This window comes from Haliotis asinina, chromosome 2, assembly GCF_037392515.1.
Source record: "Haliotis asinina isolate JCU_RB_2024 chromosome 2, JCU_Hal_asi_v2, whole genome shotgun sequence".
Taxonomy (NCBI): Eukaryota; Metazoa; Mollusca; class Gastropoda; order Lepetellida; family Haliotidae; genus Haliotis; species Haliotis asinina.
This window is the reverse complement of record NC_090281.1, coordinates 96767659-96789046: the sequence shown is the minus strand read 5'-3', so window position 1 is coordinate 96789046 and position 21388 is coordinate 96767659. Positions and strand designations below refer to the sequence as shown.

Genomic DNA, 21388 nt, shown 5'->3' with positions numbered 1-21388 from the left:
GGGAGGAGGGAATTCTGGCACAGTACGTAATAATAGTGATAGTACGTAATAATAGTGATTGTAATTATGAAAATTAACTTACGCAGAAACGCTCACCTGTGATCTCCCGAAGCTTCCAATAAAGGCATTATGGGAGGGAAGTGACAGGGAGCAACTGCACTGATAACCGACCGGAGAGCTAAGCATGATGTATAGCACTGTAAAAAGTGCGAACATAACCCCGCCCACATTGTGGTTTCTATAGAGAGCACCATAAGGGGAAAAAGCTAGATCATCAGTCATGGGGCACGTCAACAGTGGAGACATAGCAATAATACGCAGTAACAGCAGCGTCAACTGTCAATTAACCAAGACTCACTCGGCCAGCACAGTAAATCTCTTCAATGGGTAGGGACGATGCGAATGCTTTGGAAGCGGTGACTGCCCTGACTGAGTGAGCCTTCAACCCCTTAGGCTGAGGCTTGCCCTCAGCCTGGTAAGCAGCACAGATGACCAAAATTAGCCAGCAGGAAAGGGTCTGTTTACTAGCTGGCAACCCAATGTTCCCACCACCATAAATGCAGAACAGATGGGTACCCGTATGGATCCCTTGTGTTCGTTTGATATAGACCTTGGGGGTCTTACGGATATCCAACGGGTAAGTGCTCGTTGCAGAGGTCCCCGATGTAGAAGGCTGGATGAGTGTGGGAAGTTCGATAGGAGCTGTAACATGGAAAGCATGATCGATCTTCCGACAGTAAGAATCCAGGAGGCAAATACTGACACAGTCAGGATGATAGACAGTCAGCTACGGGTCTGCAGACATGGCATGTAAATCACCAACCCTTCTCAGATGTTACCGCCACCAGAAATACGGCCTTCCATGTTAACAGCTGAATGGAAATTGCTGATAGACGTGAGAAAGTAGAATCGGACAGCCAATCAAGCACGATTGACAAATCCCAAGGTGGGCTGGTACATCTCACAGCAGGTCAAACCCAATCCACGCCATCTAAAAAGCACTGCACAAGAGGGTGCTGCCCCAGAAGAGCACCATTGATAGGGTGTGAAAAGAGAAAATAGCGGCTGAGTAGCCACGAATGGTCGAAGCAGCCAAACGAGCTTGCAAATACTCAGACTAAATCCGCAGAAAAGGGATCTCCAATCCCCCTATCTGAACACCAGCGCGCATAGTGGGTCCACCTATCCTCATATTGAACGTTTGTTGAATCGATGGAATGAAGACACCACCTCCCGTACTCTGCTGACCTGGTCGGGTGATAAAGACACTAGACCCTGATGTGTTGTGAACCTCGTCCTGAGAAAGACCAAGTCATGGGTGGTTACATGAGGTTGATGATCCATCCCAGTCGAAGTAGTATGTCTATCACTGTGAGAGTAGAATCTTGACTCACTGGTTGAGAAAGCACATTGAGCAACCAGTCGTCCAGGTAAGGGTGACAACACCTTCCTTGCGAACTGGCTAGAGTAGCCCGCTCTAACATGAGTTGTGGCTGTAGAGATGCCGAAGGGGAGCACCGTGAACTGGTAACACACCCCGTCATAAGAGAACCAAAGGAACTGCTTGAACGACGAGTGTATTGACACGATACACATACACATACAGATACACATCCTTCAGGTCGATCGATGTAAGCCAACCGCCAGGCTGAACAGTGGAGATCACCGAGCAAAGTGTCTCCATCTTGAAGGATGGAACTTTTATCATGCAGTTCAACCCCTAAAGGTTGAGAATGAGACAGAACCCGCCTTCCTTCTTCGGAACAAGGAAGTACATGGAGTAAATTCCCGCCTGTTCCTCACCCATTAGTACACGCCAGCAAAGCCTGAAACTCGTCTCGCAGAATACCCGCCTGGATCGGACAGGATAGCACCGAAGTGTGCCTTACGCCAACAACTCAGGCTGGCCTTGCTTCCACAGTGGTATATGGTCAACACAAATGGCGGACAGCACCCAAGGATTTCTCATTGTCTTCTCCTATTCCTGTAGAAAGAGGAGAGGGAGATGGAGAGGCAACCACCCACTGGGACATGAGGCAGGAGGGCGTAAGTAGTCCCTTGCAGCTGAAGTGACTGGGACTGTGGGAACATCCGGCGCGTCCAACAGTGGGGGTCAGGGCAAGCATCTGAAGCCAACCCTCGGACTCGGACGTAAGCTGTGTCATGTGCTGCTGAAACGACTGTGCAATTAAAGACATGTCAAAACCATGACAAGACTGAGATGAAGAGGGCTGCGACTTAGGGGCAGAAGACTTAGGTTTCCTGCTAGACTTAGCCTTATCCTTAGACTTATCACGCATAGTCTTTTTAGCCTTAGACGGGGGAAACTCCTATCAGCTCCCCACCCACCTCACGCAACCCTTTATGAAAGAGAAAGTCCGCTGCTCTTCTCTTTCGGGCCCGGGGGAAGAAGCCCAAACATAGCTCACACACATTGGGCACATGACCCTCCTTTTCTAAACAGCACAAACACTTGTCATGCTTATCTTGAGAAGGAATGTTCGTCCAACAAGCCGAACATGCCGTAAAAGCCTGCAAGCCAATATGCAAGCATAAGCTTACACAGCGGCACATATCTAGCATGTACAAAACATTAAAAATTACATGGACACCCGCGACATGAACTAATTGATAATAAAACACAATAATTCAGCACGCGGGACGCTCACTTCCAGCCATGGGAAAGCAACACATGCGTAACCCATGAGAAAGCCAGCGCAAAATACAATTGTCACAGACAATACAACTCAACTGTCAGGTTTAATAAAACGTTTGGTTCCCTATTAAATGAACAAATAAACCATACATACAGCAGAGGAAGACTCAGACATCCTCTATTCATGCAAGAGTAAACTCTCAGCATTTTTTCCAGCACACACGTCTTGACAGAACGATGACAGCACAAGCAATGATGATAAAGATGCCTGCAGATGCATGGCAGAGGGGGGACTCCACGTGGCGAGGGGCCATATACTGAACAAAAAACTTTTGTTTATTGTACAATATTTCATTAAAACATTGATACAACTGTCACATGACATTTTCCGGCAGCAGAAAATGTGCATATGTATTCCAAGGACAATCTCTATGAAAACGATTACTGTTATATATAAATATTGTAACCGCTGTCTGACCTGACTCCCTCCTGGAACAGCCCAAGCTCCACCTCCGTCGTGTGGAATACAGTCAACTTTACAACACTCATAGGCTGTGATGCATCACTTGGAAACTCTGCTGCCAGGCGAGACTCACGCCAGTTGGGACGGATCTTGCACACATCGACACTGTCAAAGTACCTGGAAACAACATGACTGATACATAAGCAATGATGTAATTGTACAAAACATCTCAATTCCTTAACTGAAAACAAGGTTTCTTCTAAATACATCAAGCATATCTGATATTTCAGCTATACGGCAGCAGGCTGTAAATATTTGAGTCTGGGCCAGACAATCAATAGTATGAACATTGATATATGCAACTGGGATACTATGACAAGAGTCAGTCAAGTCACCGAGTCTAACCACCAGATAATGACAGTCACCTCTTACGACAAGCAAAGGTTAATGAAGATCAGTTCTAACCAGGATCTTCACAGGACCCTTAAAAAAAAACAAGTGAGGCAATACACACGATTCGCCACAACAGTATTTTGATTTGGGAAATAACCAACAACAACTAATTGATAAGGATTTGCTGAGACCTATATATTTTTACGAATCATTAACGCACATAATTCTTTTCCCATTTTAAAAAAACGTCCATACCTGAGTAGATCTTCAAATGACATCCAGAAGACACCCTCTGTTTCACCATGGACCATCAGCTCCTGCCGCACAGAGCTACCAATTGTGTTCCATTTGGGTGAGCTGTCTGACCAGTCCCCCTTCCATGAGAACCGACCCCAGGGATTCCGCAGTCGGATCAACCTGTCAGCAAACCAGTTTACTATGGCTGATTGCATGGACACAAGATGCGAAAGTTGATAAAGTATCAGGCATGGAAGACATAAAACAGACAATTGACACACCATTTCATTCTCAGGGGCAGGACAATATTTGCAGTAAGCAATAGAATTTGTCTTCAATGAAATTAAAGAGGTACACATTATTTTCAAGAACTACCTGTTAGAAGACAAGTTGCTGTTTGAAGATCTGATTTCACTTGGGACCCAAAAATGACCCATTTCCTACCCATAGGTTCAGGTTTGTAAACTCTTGCATGCACACCAACAAAGCAGCAAACACTACTTGAGTTATTTTGCTCAAGAATGGCCAAAGTAACGAACTCACTTATTTTCCTTGACTACCTTCACGTCAAGTATGGAATAAGCATGTCTGGGTCGGAGGCCGTTGTTCTCGTATTCCGCATGATCTATTTTCATGTTCCCTCCCCCACATGATGCCCCCATCAAGAATCTGAAATGTACGTGAAGGTGAAGGTGACAAGACTAACACAGCCACACTGGAGAAACTCATTACACAATCTCTGCTGACTCTAGAAATCTGAACAATGATGTTGATAAACACCTGTCCTGGAGAGAAGCTTTACACTATTCCGACGTTTTTAAGTCATGAATCATGAATTCTCATACTGAGACAGATGCACAACTACAACACCTGATTCTTCAGTTTGGAGCTTCAGACCTTAAGAAAGCCTACATAAGACTTCACTGAATTTTATCAAACTAAAAGGGAACAGAAAAGAAAGTATTTTTTCTGAATGAAATGTAATGAGCTTCAAGCCACAGGAAAACACAAGGCTGATTTATCCTATTGTCATACAATGTCATTCTTAACTCAGTCCGGTTCAGATGTTATAAATACAAGTGTCCCTGCAGCAATAGCTCAACTTATCATACAGGTCCACATGTTTGTTAGTGAAGTAGTCAAACTTACTTCATATACAATGCAGTAGTTTATCACAGGCACTTATACATCATGACAGTGTTTACAGCAGCATCAAAGTAGTAGTAGAAAACCTCATCTTTCATAATTTGTAGATCATAATACAATATGCAAATGTATCAGTTTGATTTCTTAACTCAAAACAAAACCCATGACAAAACCAGCTACCCTAGATCTCGACAGCTCAGCAGTTTAGCCCAGATGAGGTCCGGTTCAACCAGCTTGTTCCGTATTGGGTTTGCTGAAATATACAACATTTTATTATCAGCCTCCTTCCATAGCGACAGCAGGCAGCATTATGACAAACTTCGGGAGAAGTTGTGAAGCCAGACGTCTACCCCTACCAAGAGTAGCAGAAATAAGCAGCTAAGAAACAGAGCACTGTTCCACATGCAGCAGATATATTCTCTCACTGGGTGCCCACTGAAGACATTAAGCAATTGCCACTCACGCTGCAGACATATACTTTCGCAAGGTGCCCCTGTGAGTGTGGCCAGTCCCTCGATGCATTTCCCTGCCACCATAGCCTCATAGCTGCCATGCAACTTTGCCATTGCCTTCTCTATTAAAGGAACCCAGAGTTGTCTTCTCTTGGCCTGAAAATCACAAATTGAAGGTCAGGGTAAAATTTTCACAAAAAATCAGAGATTATGACAAATAAAAATGTCTTTCTGTTATTCCTAAATAAAGGATAGAGGTATTATTTCAGAAAAAGTATGTCAGTAACATTACTGCATGTCAGCTTAAGTTTATAAAAATCCACAGCAATTCTGTAAAATATATAGCAGACAGCTAAGAAGGGCTTATGATCTGGAGCTTTTTTGTACCATTCCAATGTGTGCAACTGGAACAGAAGTAACTGTTGGACATGGGAGGCTTACCTGAGAGAATATCAGCATTCCGTGCATATTGCAGGGTAGTAAATCGTCAATGAGGACAATCTGCCAAGTCCCATCTTTACACAGGCGCACTTGATACGCTCCCTCCTCACAGTATTTCTTTGTCAGAATTATCTTCTCCACGAGCTCAGGTCTTTCCGCCAGCACAGCCAGGGAACTTAAAAACCTGAAAATATTTGCATTATCTTATAAATCTCAGCCAAATCTCAAATGTTCACGTGTGGACTGGCTCCAGACAGTAGGCACTGATGCTCATCACAACACCCCAATCGGTCAGTGTTGTTTCAGTATTCCAGTTACATCATGACAGCACAAGAATCAACAAAGGCAGGAACAGATTTGCATGTGCTGTGATTCAATTCTCTCTACATTTATAACCTCATGGACGCTTTCCTGACATGGAAACAGACACATGACCTCTACTCACCAGCAATTTCCAAGAATTCCTTGGGAGATGTCCTCAGGCATTGGAGTCCTATAAACCACCCAGGGCTGTTTCATCTCAGCTCGGCTAGACGGTGCAATCTTGTCTGGCCGTAGCCACTGAATCTCCATATTAGCAAAGGGTTTGGGAGGTTCAATATACAGAGACTTTGGGGCTGGCAGAAAGGAGTCATCAACAAATGGCGTTTTGTTCTGTAACAAGGACAAAAAAAATCAGCAATATTCTTCACATAAAGGAGGACAGTGATCAAGTAACACTAAACTGACAATCCAGACCTGAACATGTTCTCATGGTGTGTTTGACTACAATAGTAAAGGCTTGAAGCCTGGAGCTAGTTTGGACTCTGTCATGGTAAAGAGTTTTTCATGAGGCTTACAATAATGAAACACGGAAAACATCAAATAGTTCAGCTAATGATATGTGTGAGTGCAGCTAAGCAACACAGATCAGCTACTGTTAAAGGTAAAGGACAACTTTGCAGATTCTGATATTTTTCGGTATGCACTTACTGAAACAATTCACCAAAAATGCCAATTCAAGTTGAAAAAAACGCGATGAAAAAATAGCCCACGAAATCGGAGTTCACAATTCACTAAATTTCCTTCAGCATTGAGGGAAAAACTGGTTTCAACAGCTGTGCTGCGCTGTGTCCATGACGCATGCGAAGTGAACAGGTTCATGGAGCTTGAAACAGAATGCCATAGCAGAGTATGAGGTCATGAGCAGTAGTCTAATCTCGGTTGTGTACACAAAGAAGTAAATAATGTACTCATTACATAAAAAAAACTTGTTGATATATTGTGGTAAGCAGCCTCTGTCACAGAGAAAGCTCAATGTCTGGTTTATTGACAGCTATATGTCTGCCTGCCTTTCTGCTAACGACAATATGCAATAGACAGCTTCCATCACTGACCATATGTAGTTTGAACTTGACACGCAATTTGAACTTAACACCTATCAGGCTATATGCCATAAACAAAATAAATTGATTTATGACTTGTGCGTCCAAGTCCTGTCTCTGCCACATTATGTAATTAGGAAGGTGTGATACTTGTACACATGACATGTTTTTATGTCTGTGGGTTGCAAACAAACTACATCCACTTTTCTTGGATGACTGGACCTGACTAAAACTGGTGCAAACTCAGTTTCAAGTCCTGCTTTGTACTTGGACGAATGACAGTTTCCAGCCACGCAGTAGTTCACCATCTCTACTGAGATGATATTTGACTGGATCAAACGCAAACTTCAGAGAACGTGTATTTACAAAATCCAACATCCCTATATACATTCTTTATGGATAACAACTCTTCTAGTGCATACGATTTATATATGAGTATATGAACCCATACTGAAACAATGCATCAAGTACAATAAAAGAAGTTGTTATCAACAAAGAATCTTACTTTCTTGTGACTCGCCATACTTGTAAAATGCTCATCAAACAGATCATCTTTCTGAACACACGATGAGCCATCAGCATATCAGCAAATGAACTGGCCAATCCGAAGCCGTCATTACACTTGAGTGCACCCCCACCAGCTATGACTGGGTTCGGTCTCCCAAGGGCTTCGTTTCAAGGGAAGTAAGCCCAAGTACAAAATATCGCGATTGTACGCTTATAATTTTGTTTATTTGTTTTTTTTACATGCAGCAATGTATATTATATGTCATGAATAATTGATAATCATATTTTAATTATGTTTGATTTTTGGTTGCATGTGGCCTTTAAGGACTACGGTCCGTTTGAGTCAGAAACAGACCAATGAATTGCAAATTTCACAAAATTGCCACTTAAATATAAATAGTACACATGTTTATCATTTACTAATACCCAACAGCTTTTTTATATTCAAAAATTTGTTTAAGAAACTATCATCATTGAAAACGCAAAAGTTGTTATCTGTCGCTGCTGGGTGAAACCGCAGAAATGGAACAGCTAGTCATGGCAGGGGACATCTCAAAATCGGTTCTGTCGGTTCTTCTTCTGTCGTAGTGTCATAGTCACGACTTAAAGAGCGAATAAACTCAAATTTTTGGTACTCTTTTTATCACTGCATATGGTTAGTCATAAACGGAACACCATTTTGTTTTTGCTAAAAAGACGACTGCTTCTCTCTCGTCCACAAACGAAACCACAGACAGGTTACGTAATTCTGTCGCCAAAGCCCTGCAGTGATGTCACAGAAGGAACGATTTTCAGTTAAATGTATACAAAATGTGTAGGAAGCTCGTCATTTTGCTGATTTCTCGACATCACCAAAGATATGCCGAACTGTTGTGTTGGCGTCGATTGCTCCTTGGGGTCAGGTGATGGTGTCACTATGCACAGATTTCCACCAGACCCCGTAATTTGTGCTTTGTGTGTGCGAAGCCTGGAAGCCTGTGGTATATACTAAATCGGATGGTTCACCCCCACCATGCTTCCAGGATAGAAAATGGGGTTCAAGTTTCATCAAGTTTATAAAACCAAGACTGCACATCTACACATTGCTGACCAAAAGGAAGGTGCATGAATACAACGCTTTCTTCCTCAGAAGCGAGGTTGTGGTCAAAGTGACAATATTATCATAATCCAAGAGTTAAATTGTCATGTTATGTCCATCAATAACATACATATTTGACTACCAGTGAAAAGTAATTCAGTAATTGTAAGTCAGTGAAAACAAACTTAAATAGCATTTATCCTCAGACAGGGCACCACATTTTTTAAAATAATGAAGTCACAGGCTAAAGTCTGTTAGAATTATTGAGATTATGGTTTGTTTTCACCAAGTTAGAAAATCAAAACTACTTTTTCTAGAAGTTAAACATGCATTTGAATCATGGCCGAAAGGATTTGGCATGACACAACTTGTAACAAAACTTCTTCCACGGAAGCAATATTATATTCACCTCCGTCTCACTTCTAAGAGTGAAATTGTTATATTATAAGCAATGCCATGCAAAATCCTATTGTCCATCAATAAAATACATATTTTACTACCAGTAGATAGTAATTTTGATTTTGTAAGTCAGTGAAAACAAACTTAAATAACATTCATTCTCAGACAGGGCACCATCATTTTTGAAAATCATGAAGTCAAGAACCAAAGTCCATTTGAATTAATGAGATCAAATTTCCCAAGTACCGTGAAGTAGATAACGCTGAAATGAATAGGGTGCTGCTATGTAGACGCTTCTAAAATGGAGTATATGCCGCAAAGTAGACACATTCATTAAATCAAACACCGAGAAAAAAAAACTCCTAACAATTAACGACATTTTACAATAAAAGGAGATCTTAATCTCAACACTCGGATGAGACAAGTCATGAATTGATAAGATTTACTTATCACTGCTCAATTTAATTTGAACTTACTTACATTATAAAAACACATGTATACAGAAAGAAATTACCGCTAGGTACGCTGAGAATGGTATTGTTATCATATTATTATCTACTCTTTTACTATGAAAACACTGTGGGAGCAGAACTATTCGTTGTTTTTGTGCATTGGGCATATAAGTATGGTGTCATTAAAGTTTACAGAGAGCGTCCATAAGGGAAGACATCTACAATTCAACAAGAACAAGTTTCGCCTTAATCGTCAGAGGGGAGAGAAGACCTACCGGAAGTGTGTAGAATCAACCTGTTCATCTTACATCATGACATGTCAAGATCGACTCCAGACAGCAGAAAACGCCCACAACCATGCGGATCCTGTATTCATCTTTGAAGTTGATGCATTCAAATCCAAGCTGAATAACACAGCGAAGACTGAGACAACGCTGATCCCTAAGATTTACGACGACGAGATAGCCAACTTACGAAAGCACCATGATACAGTGCCTGAGGGTCTTCTTCGAGGGATTCCAGCGTTTACATCACTGAAGACAGTGCTCTACCATCAACGCCAGAAAACCCTGCCTGGTCTTCCCAAGACATGACAAGACATCAGACTCGAAGGACAGTGGGCTTTGTCTGATGCTGGTGACCAGTTCCTACACACTACCGTTGACGGACACCAAATAGTTATCATCACAACTGACAAGAACCTTGAACTTTTGTGTGATGTTGACACAGTCTTTGGAGATGGTACATTTTCCTCAGCACCCAGGATATTTGACCAAATATATACTTTGCATGCAACAGTTCAAGGACACATGTTTCCACTGGTGTTTTGCTTGTTGCCAAATAGGACTGAACAAACATACATACGTATGTTTGAGTAATTGAGGAAGTCGCACAGAGCCTTGGTCATCATCTTTCTCCTCCGACTATACAGCCAGACTTTGAAAGAGCGACCCATAACACCGTCAAGCATGATTTTCCCAACACCAAGATCCGAGGATGCTTCTTTCACTTCACTCAGTACATCTGGCATTACACCCAGAAGGTTGGATTATCTGTGGAATATTCGGAAGTTCCTGAAGTGAAGAAGCTGGTCTGCAGAGCTGCTGCATTGCCTCTTGTTCCCCTTGACAAGGTTGAAGATGTGTGGGCTGAGAATGTTTTGTGATAGCCCAGGTGGAGAAAGGTCAAGCGCCTTATGGACTATGTTACAACCACTTGGATCGAAGGACCATGAAGTCCTACCATGTGGAATCACTTTGGAAACGACGGTCATCAGACGAATAACAACCTCGAAGGATTTCACCACAAGATTAACAGAGTCGCAGCAAAGAAACACCCAAACATCTACGAGGTTGTTGGTCTTCTGAAATGAGAGTAGTCAAGTCACCGAGGTCAAGATGCAGCAACTCCAAGGTCACTGGCATGAACCACTACGCAAGAAGAAATATCGCACAATCAACGCACGACTACGATCCCTCAAGCAAGACCTCATCGGCCAAACATTGAGTGAGATTGACTGCACGGATCACGTGTCTGAACTTTTAAAGCTTGGCTAAATGTGTGTATATTTAGTGACTCTGACTCTGACAGCAATTCCAATGTGACTTTGGTCCCGCCAGTGACCTTTCAATTATAGTTTCAGTGACATCTCTGAGTAATATCACAGTTCAAATTTTAGTGCTTGATTGATTAAGTCTAAATAGAAAAAAACTTTTAAAATGACAGATTAATAGCGCTTGTAAATCACGTTTTGTTATTGTTATCTGTATTTGTCGTACTATGTCCTATGTTGAATAATATGTCCACATTAAAGAGTGTCCGCTTTATGGTAGCCTTAGCCTTTTTCTTGCGTCCCACGACACTTTAAGATCACTCAGCTATGTCACGTCTCACTAAGTAGATGCCAGTATTTTCGGTCTCTCTCACTAAATAGACACTATTTTCAAAGAAGGAAATTCTGTTTGTCTCCTTCCCGGCCCGGATTATGATTTGTTTTCATCAAGTTAGAAAATCAAAACTACTTGTCAGGCTATTACTTTGTTCATGGAATGTATCCATCAATACCCACAAAAACAAGTGATATATAATTCACCTGCAGACTTCCCAAGTAATGTGCCTTTTAACAGTCAAATATACGAAAATGGGATGTATCATTTCAGGTTTTTCACATTGCTGTATAGTCTCAATGGTTACCCAAGATAGCACACCTGGCAACTACCTGCATTATGTGCATCTTTTTTTTAAATAGGTAATTTAGTTAGCCAGTAATGAACAATCAATCAATGTATTGGCGGTTAATCCTTTGAAAGAAGGGTGTTGCTTTTACATAGACACAGAAACGACAGAGTGTATTCAGCATAGATTATATGTTGTTCAATGGTCACCGGGGGCATGGTCTCATGTACTGTCGCCTGTAAGCGGGGTACATTGAAAATAATAGAATAGTGCTTGGCCAATCAGAAAGCGACATTCATGTGTGAGGTAAGATAATAGTAAATGTACATACATAAACACTACCTTTTGACAAATCCCCATATAAATCTGCATAAAAGTAATTAATCAATCAGCATGTTATCCTTTGATCGATCCAGACACAAGAAATGCCAAATGGGGAACTTTGTTGGGTAATCTAAGTGGCGTTACCACTAATTATACCTGTTATAAATTCATTAATTGAGCATCAAGTGAATGATGACAAGTAACATGTAGGTTTATACCACCTAACACGGACTACAACTTAGCGACACCAAGTGATTTTGACAGAATCGTCTATGAAACCAGGGGTTGTAACTTGGAAACTAAGCAGATCAGGAGACAAAACTGAATGATAGTAGATTGTGAGCTTTCATTTTTCACAACAGCTGTCACGATTTCAGCTTTGTAAAAACCTGTCAACAATATAGTTTACTCCCTGAAATGTAGACAAATTCTGTATAGACCCTCATATCTATACCTACCATTACGTCACGCACCGCTCTGATTGCTTGAAATTTCGTTTGCGGATGAGAATTGTGCACTGTTGTCATTAATGTCAAAGAGGTCGATTTAAGGTAATTAAAGATCGAAATGAGCAGTTTTAATGACGGGGTTTCATTTATAAAGATGTCATTGAGTGATTTATGCATTTTCACATCCTAGAGTATATGTTATCTTTAAAGGGATGACAAGTGGTGCCACAGTTGCCTGTTGTAAGCCATCCCGAGACCAGTTATCTTTAAAGGGATGACAAGTGGTGCCACAGTTGCCTGTTGTAAGCCATCCCAAGACCAGTTATCTTTAAAGGGATGACAAGTGGTGCCACAGTTGCCTGTTGTAAGCCATCCCGAGACCAGTAACCATGCTCACTGACGTTAACTACCTTGCTGACACAATTTTGCCAAGTTTCAGTTGTGACTTTGTTAAGGGTTTCCTTAACTGAAATCTCTATGTCAGGTAATCTTAAAGTTGTGTTTGATCTGGCAACATCTCCTTCGACAATACCCCATATCATTTCAATGGGGTTAAGGTCACAGTGATAGGGTGGAAGATATCGTGACCCTTACTTTTTATGTAATTGTCAGCTTTGTTGAAAGGTTCACCTTCGTGGGTTTTTAAGATCTCAGATAGCTGTGACTTCGTTGCCTTTGAAGGCTAAATTTGTCAAGCCATCATATCACCTTTTCCACTGTTCAATGTCGAGGCTTTATTGTCGGGGTCCTGCACACTTTGGTATGGGGCACTGTCCATTACCATGATTACAATAAAAGACTTCTCTGGTACAGCTGGTATCAACTCGTTTTTAACCCAATCAAGGAAAACCGCACCCCTCATCTCGGAATGGTAGTCTCTGTTATATGTGGACTTTGCCCTGAATATCAAGTCGCAGCCTGGGAGAAAGCCTTCGCTGGAGCAACCAGCATTAAGAATGATTCGTCTCTCACCTTTAGAGGCAGCTTTCTATGTGATCCCTCATCACCCCATCGGGTACCCACTGACTGCTGGCAGTGTGCGAGGCATTGTACAAGTACACTGGCTCAAAAAACTTCCCTGTGCTTCTTCTTTATTACACTGAGAAAATTCTTTCTAAAGAAAATGATATCAATGCGTTCACAGAGCACTGACCTATTCTCCCCCGAACTTTTCTTATAATGATACCTAAAAAAGTGTAACAGTTGCCACTTTGATACTCTGAGGTTGTGTTCTTGATTCAAAAGTGTTTTTAACAGCCTTACAAGATTCTTTTGAAAGTTGTCCAAATGTTTTAATTTGTGTGACTTTGACACAACCCCTACCTGCTGCGCATCACCCTAACAATGTTTGTGTTCCAGAACATTTGTCATTATCCTTTATGATACTCGTAAAGCTTTTGATGACCGCTTACAGAATTTATTACCAGCACAAAATTGTTTGCCCCTTTTGGCTTCAGCATGGAAAAAATCGTACACTTTAAGTTTAATGATCAACTGTTTCACATCAGCATTCAACTTCGTTTTTCATCAGGCATGTGTATCCTGTGCACGATGAGACAGTGGCTGTTCCCTTTCTGGGGTTTCACCCCGCCGCCAGATAACAACTTTTGTGTTTTCAATGATGATAGTTTCTTAAAGAACTTTTTGTTGGAGTCCAGAAAATGTCCAAATACAAGCAAGTTGATGGGTATTAGTAACTAATAAACATGTGTACTATTTATATTTATGAGGCAATTTTGTACAATGATAAAATTTGCGTTTCATCGGTCCACTTCCCTGAGAGCAGCTATCAAATTTATCGCTGATTTATTTACTTCATATTATGGGTTTTCAAAAACTTGAGAAATATTTGTTGTTATATTGCTTATCACGGAAACAGCTGTGAACCAACTCCCTCACTTATAATAGATGTGTTTACCTAAAATGCAAGTGTGTGTGATGCAATAAGTATAGCACAATTAAATACCAAAAACATATGTATGTACCTACAACATGCATATTAATTTTATGTAAGTAGGTAGGTATGTACAAATGTATACAGATTCAGTAATAAAGAGAAACCCACCTGCTTGCAGAATAGAACTATAGTTTCCCATAATTCCAGAGCCTCATTTTCTTCTGATTTCCTCATTTCTTCCATCAAGGAGCTCTCCTGTCTTGTTAGTGTTCCTGGACCAGCAGGAACAAGAGCCTTAGAACGTTTATTTCTAGCCGACTTACACATATTGCACTTCACAGCTGAAGCATTGTTTCGATACGTGCACATGGAACATTGCCAGTTTGTGGGAGTTGATCCTGACCCTACCCCAACTTCCCGTCTGCTTGACTCAGACTCATGCCGAGCATGTCCACAAGCCCCACACTCAGCCAGCTCATTGCTGTTCAGTAGAGTACACTGCCGACACTGCCATTTAGACTTACTGCTCTGTGCAGCGGTCTTGGCACAACCACACATAAAACACACATGATGCTGGTCTGTATTGTCATATGTACACCTTATACAGGACCACACCTCTGTGCCTAAACTTGGAAATGGTCCTGGCTCTGGTGAGAGAGGTCCACGAGGGGACCGGTGAAAATATCTCACTGAATCTTGTTTAAATTCTATAGGAGTCTTTGGAGCTGTGTCAGTTTGATCTCTTGGGCAACTGCAATGATCACACTGCTTGGCCCAGGAAGGGTTGCACGAAAAGCTGCATCGTCTGCAAGTCCATTCACTATCAGTATTAAGCTGTCCACTTGTAGAGGGTTTCAGGACCTGTTTAGATCCACTTGGCTTGGGGGTAATTGTTCCTGCTGCAGTCTTAATTGCCTTCATTACCTCCTCACCATCTGGCTCGCCTCGAGGAGCAGACGGCACAAAGTCTGCCAAGTCAATGACATCTGGGACTGAGGTTGGGACTCTAGACACTCGTGGAGCTCCACACATGCTACATCTTTTATCAGGGGCACTGTTTAACAATGTGCACTTACTACAACTCCATTCCTTGTCACCATTTTGTTTGCCACCAGACGCTCCATTTAACTGAGACTGGTTTTCTTCACCAACCAAAATGCTTTCTCTCTCATGATTTTGTATGTCAAGCTTCATTTTGGGTCTTGTAACTGGAGAGGAAACAGACCCTGTTGATGAGCTTGTAGACTTTTTTCCATCCTTTGAGTTTTTCTCTTTCCAAGTTTTTTTCTCTTTGGCAGTTTGTTCCCCATCTTCAAAGACATCATCTGAAGTTGAGGATATTCTTGTGTTTTTCTTAATAGATGTGGCCACTCCATTTAACTTTGACTTTTCTGTCGGCTGTTCTTCCCCATTGGTTGAGTTTGAAAATGATGTCCCACAAGCTGAACACTCAATAGTGTTGATATCATTGATGAGAGTACAAGTGTCACACTTCCAGTCTTGGAGAGTCTCATAGTCCATAGGTTCTCCCATGCTTGAATGACTCTAACAGCAGTCCTCCTTCAGTTATAATAAAGACTCATTCTAACCTTCTTGAGAGAAGGAACATCCATTCTGAAAAAGCAATAATCATGTATTTAATGAGTGAGATTGCTCAGGAGATCATGCCTCAGATTAACTAAATGAGTGAGTGAGTTTAGTTTTACGCAATATTCCAGCTATACAGCAACAACTGTAAATATTCAAGTCTGGACCAGACAATCCAGCGATCAACAGCACGAGCACTGATCTACTCAAGTGGGATATGATTACGAGTCGACCAAGTCAGCGAGCCTGACAAGAAGATTCAAGTAGTCGCTTCTTATGACAAGCTTGGGTTACTGAAGATCAGTTCTCAGCCAGATCTTGACAGGTTAAGATAAATTAAGAAAGGACAAGGTAACGAACAAATAAACATTCTGAGCAACACTGCAGGACTTTTTCATGTGTCAGCTAATATAGGAAGAAAAATACACAAGAGTGAGTGTGTGAGTCTACTCTGAACCACAAATATGGAACAGACATTCACACAACACAATCTGCACAATGTGGTGTTTGAGTCACTCAGTGAGTTGCCTTGAAAGTGTTTCAGACAGTCAAGTCTGAATATCTCTAAATCTTAAGGTGAAAACACTTTTATGAAACTGCTTAACATGTTTGGATTTTTGCCGAAAAACATACAGTGAGAAATCAAAAACGTTATTGAAATGAAAGCATTTACCTCAAAAGACCTGAACAGAGCTACAGGTAAACCAAAGCACGAGAAAGTGCTGTCATACATTCGTCCTGAGTGAGCAGTGGGTGAGTAAATAACATTGTGCAATGTCAGTCAGTACACATTATACCATATCAAATGGTGGCAATGCATTGCACACTGAAAGCAATATACTGAATAAAAACCTTTTGAAACATGTCACAAAAAGTACACATTAACACAGATCCAAAAAATTCATATCTGATTTCACCGTCATCTAAAAAGCAACAAACAGTTTCCCTGATCCTAAAGTAGTGCTTATATACATTTAGAAATCCGAGCTTTAGATGAACACTTTGACATCAGTGAAGCGATATACATGTACACCATTTTGTTTTGTTTACTGCACATTTATCTACATGACAATGAAGTGATATTCTACTTTTCTCAAGTATATACAAGATGCTAAATGTGGTATTGTGTTGTGGGAATCATACTAAGTCATCAAACAAAAGCCTAAGTGCTATCTTTCTAGACTTCAAAATGCAAAGACCAATTTAAAGATGAAGAAAGTTTGACTACACCGATGTCAGCATGGAGAAAAATGTAAAATATTTTTCTCTCTGATCACATGAGTAAGCATAAAACATGTCACTTACTTAAAAGGACAACTTATGTACAACACTAGCCATCAACTAAGTATTTACAGGGCAGGTGTGATGTTACACGCCTCCTTTTCAGCAGTATTACAGAAAATAACTTAACATTTCTTTTCAGATGAACTATGATTTCAAATATCTCATAATTAGCCAGCTCTTGGCCCAAAATGCAGACTGAAATCTGAGCTAAATTCAAGTTTGCCTGTAAATGTGATGAATGAGCATTAACATGATTACGGATGATTTTTTTACCATGATGATGCCAACTTGATTTTTTTCCCATGCATGTGTCTGTTTGCACATCTAACAATGTCCAGCATCAGAATATGGTTAATATGTATGAGGTATGCTATAAGCATACTGACATTTTCATAACATTTTTTTTATCTTCAGCAAGACATTCTGAAATCTTACCAAATTTGAAATATATATTCAGTATATTTAGATGATGTGTCATACCATCATCTGTTTTCGTTCAACATTGGTTTTCGGTCAGCCATTTTGCATACATTTTCTCGCCAATATGCTACAATATTTTGCAACATCAGGTGGATGCATGCAGCTGATAGTCAGATTTCTATCGATCAGACTATGAAAATGCTTTGTGTCAAGTTGCACAAGGTAAATATCAGTACATATGGTTGAAGCTCCAATTTTACAACTGAGACTACTAATGTAAAAGATTTACTTGTAAAGAATGCTACATCTAGATAAATCATAGCTTCAAAAATACACAGTAACTTGTCATCTGCTTGTTTACGTCTTGTCATCATCTTGTCACGTGATAGATCACGTGACAGTGTTGTAAAAAAGTCTTTGGAAGATGGGAAGGGTCATCTCATCATGTTTTTTGAAAAAAAATCAAATTGTTGTTTTTGAACAGAAAATAATAACACATTTATTATCAAGGCTTTGATGAATGGGCAGTCTACTGGAAGGGAAAGGGGGAAATACCACCAATATTCATCTGACGCCCTGGAAAACGCATATGAAGCTGTTATTGATGGAATGTCTGTCAGAAAAGCTGGTAAAAACTATTCAGTTCCATCTGCTGCTCTCTGTGACCGTACTAGTGGGATTATTGGGATGGAGTGTTTAAAGTCTGGACCTGGGCCTTTGTTGTCTACTGAAAAGGAAAGAAATATTCTTGTCCAAATTCAAGCAATGGCCAACTTTGGCTTTGGATGTACACATTCAGAAGTTGTCGCCCTTGGTACTGACTTAGCAGTTTATCGGGGGAAGAAAAACGACAAACCACTGTCTATGCAATGGTTTTATAACTACCTGTCGCATGGGCCTGATCTATAAGTCCAAAAAGCAAGATCACTAGAGTTACAGCATGTGAAGACTACACCTAAGGAAACGGTCCGACACTACTTCCAGGAACTTGGACAGATTCTTGTGTGGTAGTGCTTCACTCACCAAAATACCGCCATATTTTGTATTTGATGGGAAAAGAAAAGAAAAGAAAATATGACAGGATTGACACCTGGTGCAGCGGGAACCGCTGGATGGTCGAATTCCAAAGTATTCTGATATTACCTTGAACACCACTTCCTGAAGGGACAAATTGTTAATCATCCCTTGCTTATTCTCTGTCATGGACATAGATCTCAGTTTCATTATCACTGATAACCTCGGCTTGTGAACACAACATTATCTTGTTTACAGCCAATGGACACTGGCTGTTTTGGACCATTTTCGCTGATTTGCAACAATCTCCAACATAAATTCATGCGGAACAATTCCATCTTTGCTGTTGCAAAACATTCCACTTGTGAACTGGCATGTAAAACGTACTCCTTGGCACTAACTCCATCATATCTACAATAATCGCTGAAGACGTGTGGGATTTATCCATTTCATATCAGTGCTGTAAGTCACATTAACTTTGTGCCTTGAATTGTTTTTCACACCCCATGCAAAGATGCTGATAGATCAAAACGTGTCCACAATTCTGACGAAAGAAAACATAACATCATCTTTCAAGAACTTTCTTTACTCAAAACAAAGCATTTTGACTGATTATCCACAGTCTACAAAGAAGAAGAAAGTTCTTTGTGCAGTCATCGGTGGCAAAGCCATTACAGTGGATTAAAAAACTAGAGAACTACAAGTTAGCCATCCCCCTGTGAAAAAAAGAAAATCTGCACATAAAACACCAAACTCGAGACAAAACCTCATGACAGATAAACCATTGTCTCTTCAGACAGGAACATCACACATTTCCTTCTGTAGAAGGATCGTCATTGATTCTTCCAGTGAAGAAACTGAGATCGCACATGATGAAGTTTGCTGTTACTGTCACAGATTTACACCACAGGAACTCATAGGACGGCAGAGCATCTTGTTTGTCTCATGAGCAGAATGCACACACCCAGTATGCCAACACTGGGTATGCCCACCCTTAAGAGTTGTTTGTGAAACCTCAGTGAGTGAGTGAGTTTAGTTTATACACCGCACTCAGCAATATTCCAGCTATATGGTGGCGGTCTGTAAATAATCAAGTCTGGGCCAGACAATCCAGTGATCAACAACATCAGCATCGATCTGTGCTATTGGGAACCAATGATGTGACAACCAAGTTAGCGAGCATGACCACCCAATCCTTTTATTGCCTTTTACGACCACCATAGTCGCCTCTTACGGCAAGCATAGTTGCCTTTTATGGCAAGCATGGGTTGCTGAAGGCTTATTCTACCCCAGGACTCTCACAGGTCTGTGCCACCTCAAAATTCTGGTATACAAGCCATGATGAGAAGAAGGAATAACCTGTGATATATTATTTATCATGCCAGTGTTGTACATAGGATTTTTCTAGTGAAATATTTTGGAATTATGCTGTCATTGTTACTGTGTGCAACATATGCTGACTTGTAGAAATATTTCTGAGACTTTTTGATTGACACCAGCATCCTATATAATCATGTCCATGCTACACCACCATACTGCCTACTGTAAACTGTAAAACAGTTTACCAATCATTTGACCGAAATCTGATGTTTTGGACAGCAAAGTTTGCAGACAACAAAAGTGTTGAAACTAGGTAATCTTATCTCATTTGTTCATATTGTCAAGAAATAACCACGTTCAAGTGTAACTTAAACAATATTAAGATTTATAATGCATAGTCTGAAATACGTAGCATGATTTCTTATGTGACACAAAACCGATTATACGAGGATAGTTGTTGTTCAGTATGTGAAAAGTATCAATTCGGGAGAATATCATGACATGGGTGCCAACGGCAGACCTAAAACATGGATCCTCAGTATATACACATAGCCTCGATTGACTAATGGACACACATCCTGTATAATTTATGGACATCTGTTACTGAAAACAGAGACCATATACCGAGGGGATTTTAACGTTTCGGTTAGACTTAGAGATCATATTGTTGTGTCTTTAGTTCAAAATCTTAATGAAATTTCCTGATCTCATAACGATAGGCAACCGAATACGGGGAACAATCGTTGTGTACCGTCAAAAATTATTAACCAGCGTTTGTTTATGTTCATAATCTTCACAACTCACCGGAAATCAGAGACATCTGACAAAACAAACAGTAGACAAATATAAGATTTCACTTTCTCCTTCGTTTGCCGTCGCTGGCAGCATTCTTGACAAGCTGGATATATTACTGGATATATCATTCTGTCGATTACAATAACTATCGTGCCAACGTCAAAAGGAAAATGAGAGAAATGGCACAAACGGCGACAAACAACCACTTAGAACAGAAAAACTTACAGATAGAGACGGTATCCTTCACGAATTTATGTTGCGATTGCACTTACCTACCCAAAACATATACGAAATTGTAATATCGGTTGTCATTGGTTTACTGCCTACTTAACAGCCAATCAAATGACACATAACATGTCAGCCAGATATGTATACTGTTTGCCTAAAACATAATTTAGCATCATTTGTATTTGAAGAGACGCCTTCAATTCAACTCATAATTTTCGGTCTTGTTTGCAGCCATCCCTCTAAACATAATAAGTATGACCGGAATCCGTGTGCTGGAAATATTCTGACATCTTCCAAATCTGCCTGG

The 21388-nt window shown here is 40.7% G+C and overlaps 1 protein-coding gene across 1 annotated transcript in view; it reads right to left on the bottom strand.

Annotated features, from left to right (window-relative positions):
* LOC137274657 (calpain-15-like) overlaps nucleotides 1–21136 on the bottom strand; it is a 34011-nt gene extending 12875 nt beyond the window's left edge. The window contains exons 1-9 of the mRNA XM_067807974.1: nucleotides 21079–21136; nucleotides 14602–16047; nucleotides 6234–6442; nucleotides 5789–5972; nucleotides 5359–5503; nucleotides 5076–5148; nucleotides 4293–4418; nucleotides 3768–3929; nucleotides 3135–3296 (exon numbers count right to left, since the gene is read on the bottom strand). Coding sequence (XP_067664075.1) covers nucleotides 3135–3296; nucleotides 3768–3929; nucleotides 4293–4418; nucleotides 5076–5148; nucleotides 5359–5503; nucleotides 5789–5972; nucleotides 6234–6442; nucleotides 14602–15966 — 2426 coding nt within the window. The 5' untranslated portion in view covers nucleotides 15967–16047; nucleotides 21079–21136. The remainder of the gene's footprint in view (nucleotides 1–3134; nucleotides 3297–3767; nucleotides 3930–4292; nucleotides 4419–5075; nucleotides 5149–5358; nucleotides 5504–5788; nucleotides 5973–6233; nucleotides 6443–14601; nucleotides 16048–21078) is intronic.
* Nucleotides 21137–21388: the final 252 nt, after the last annotated feature.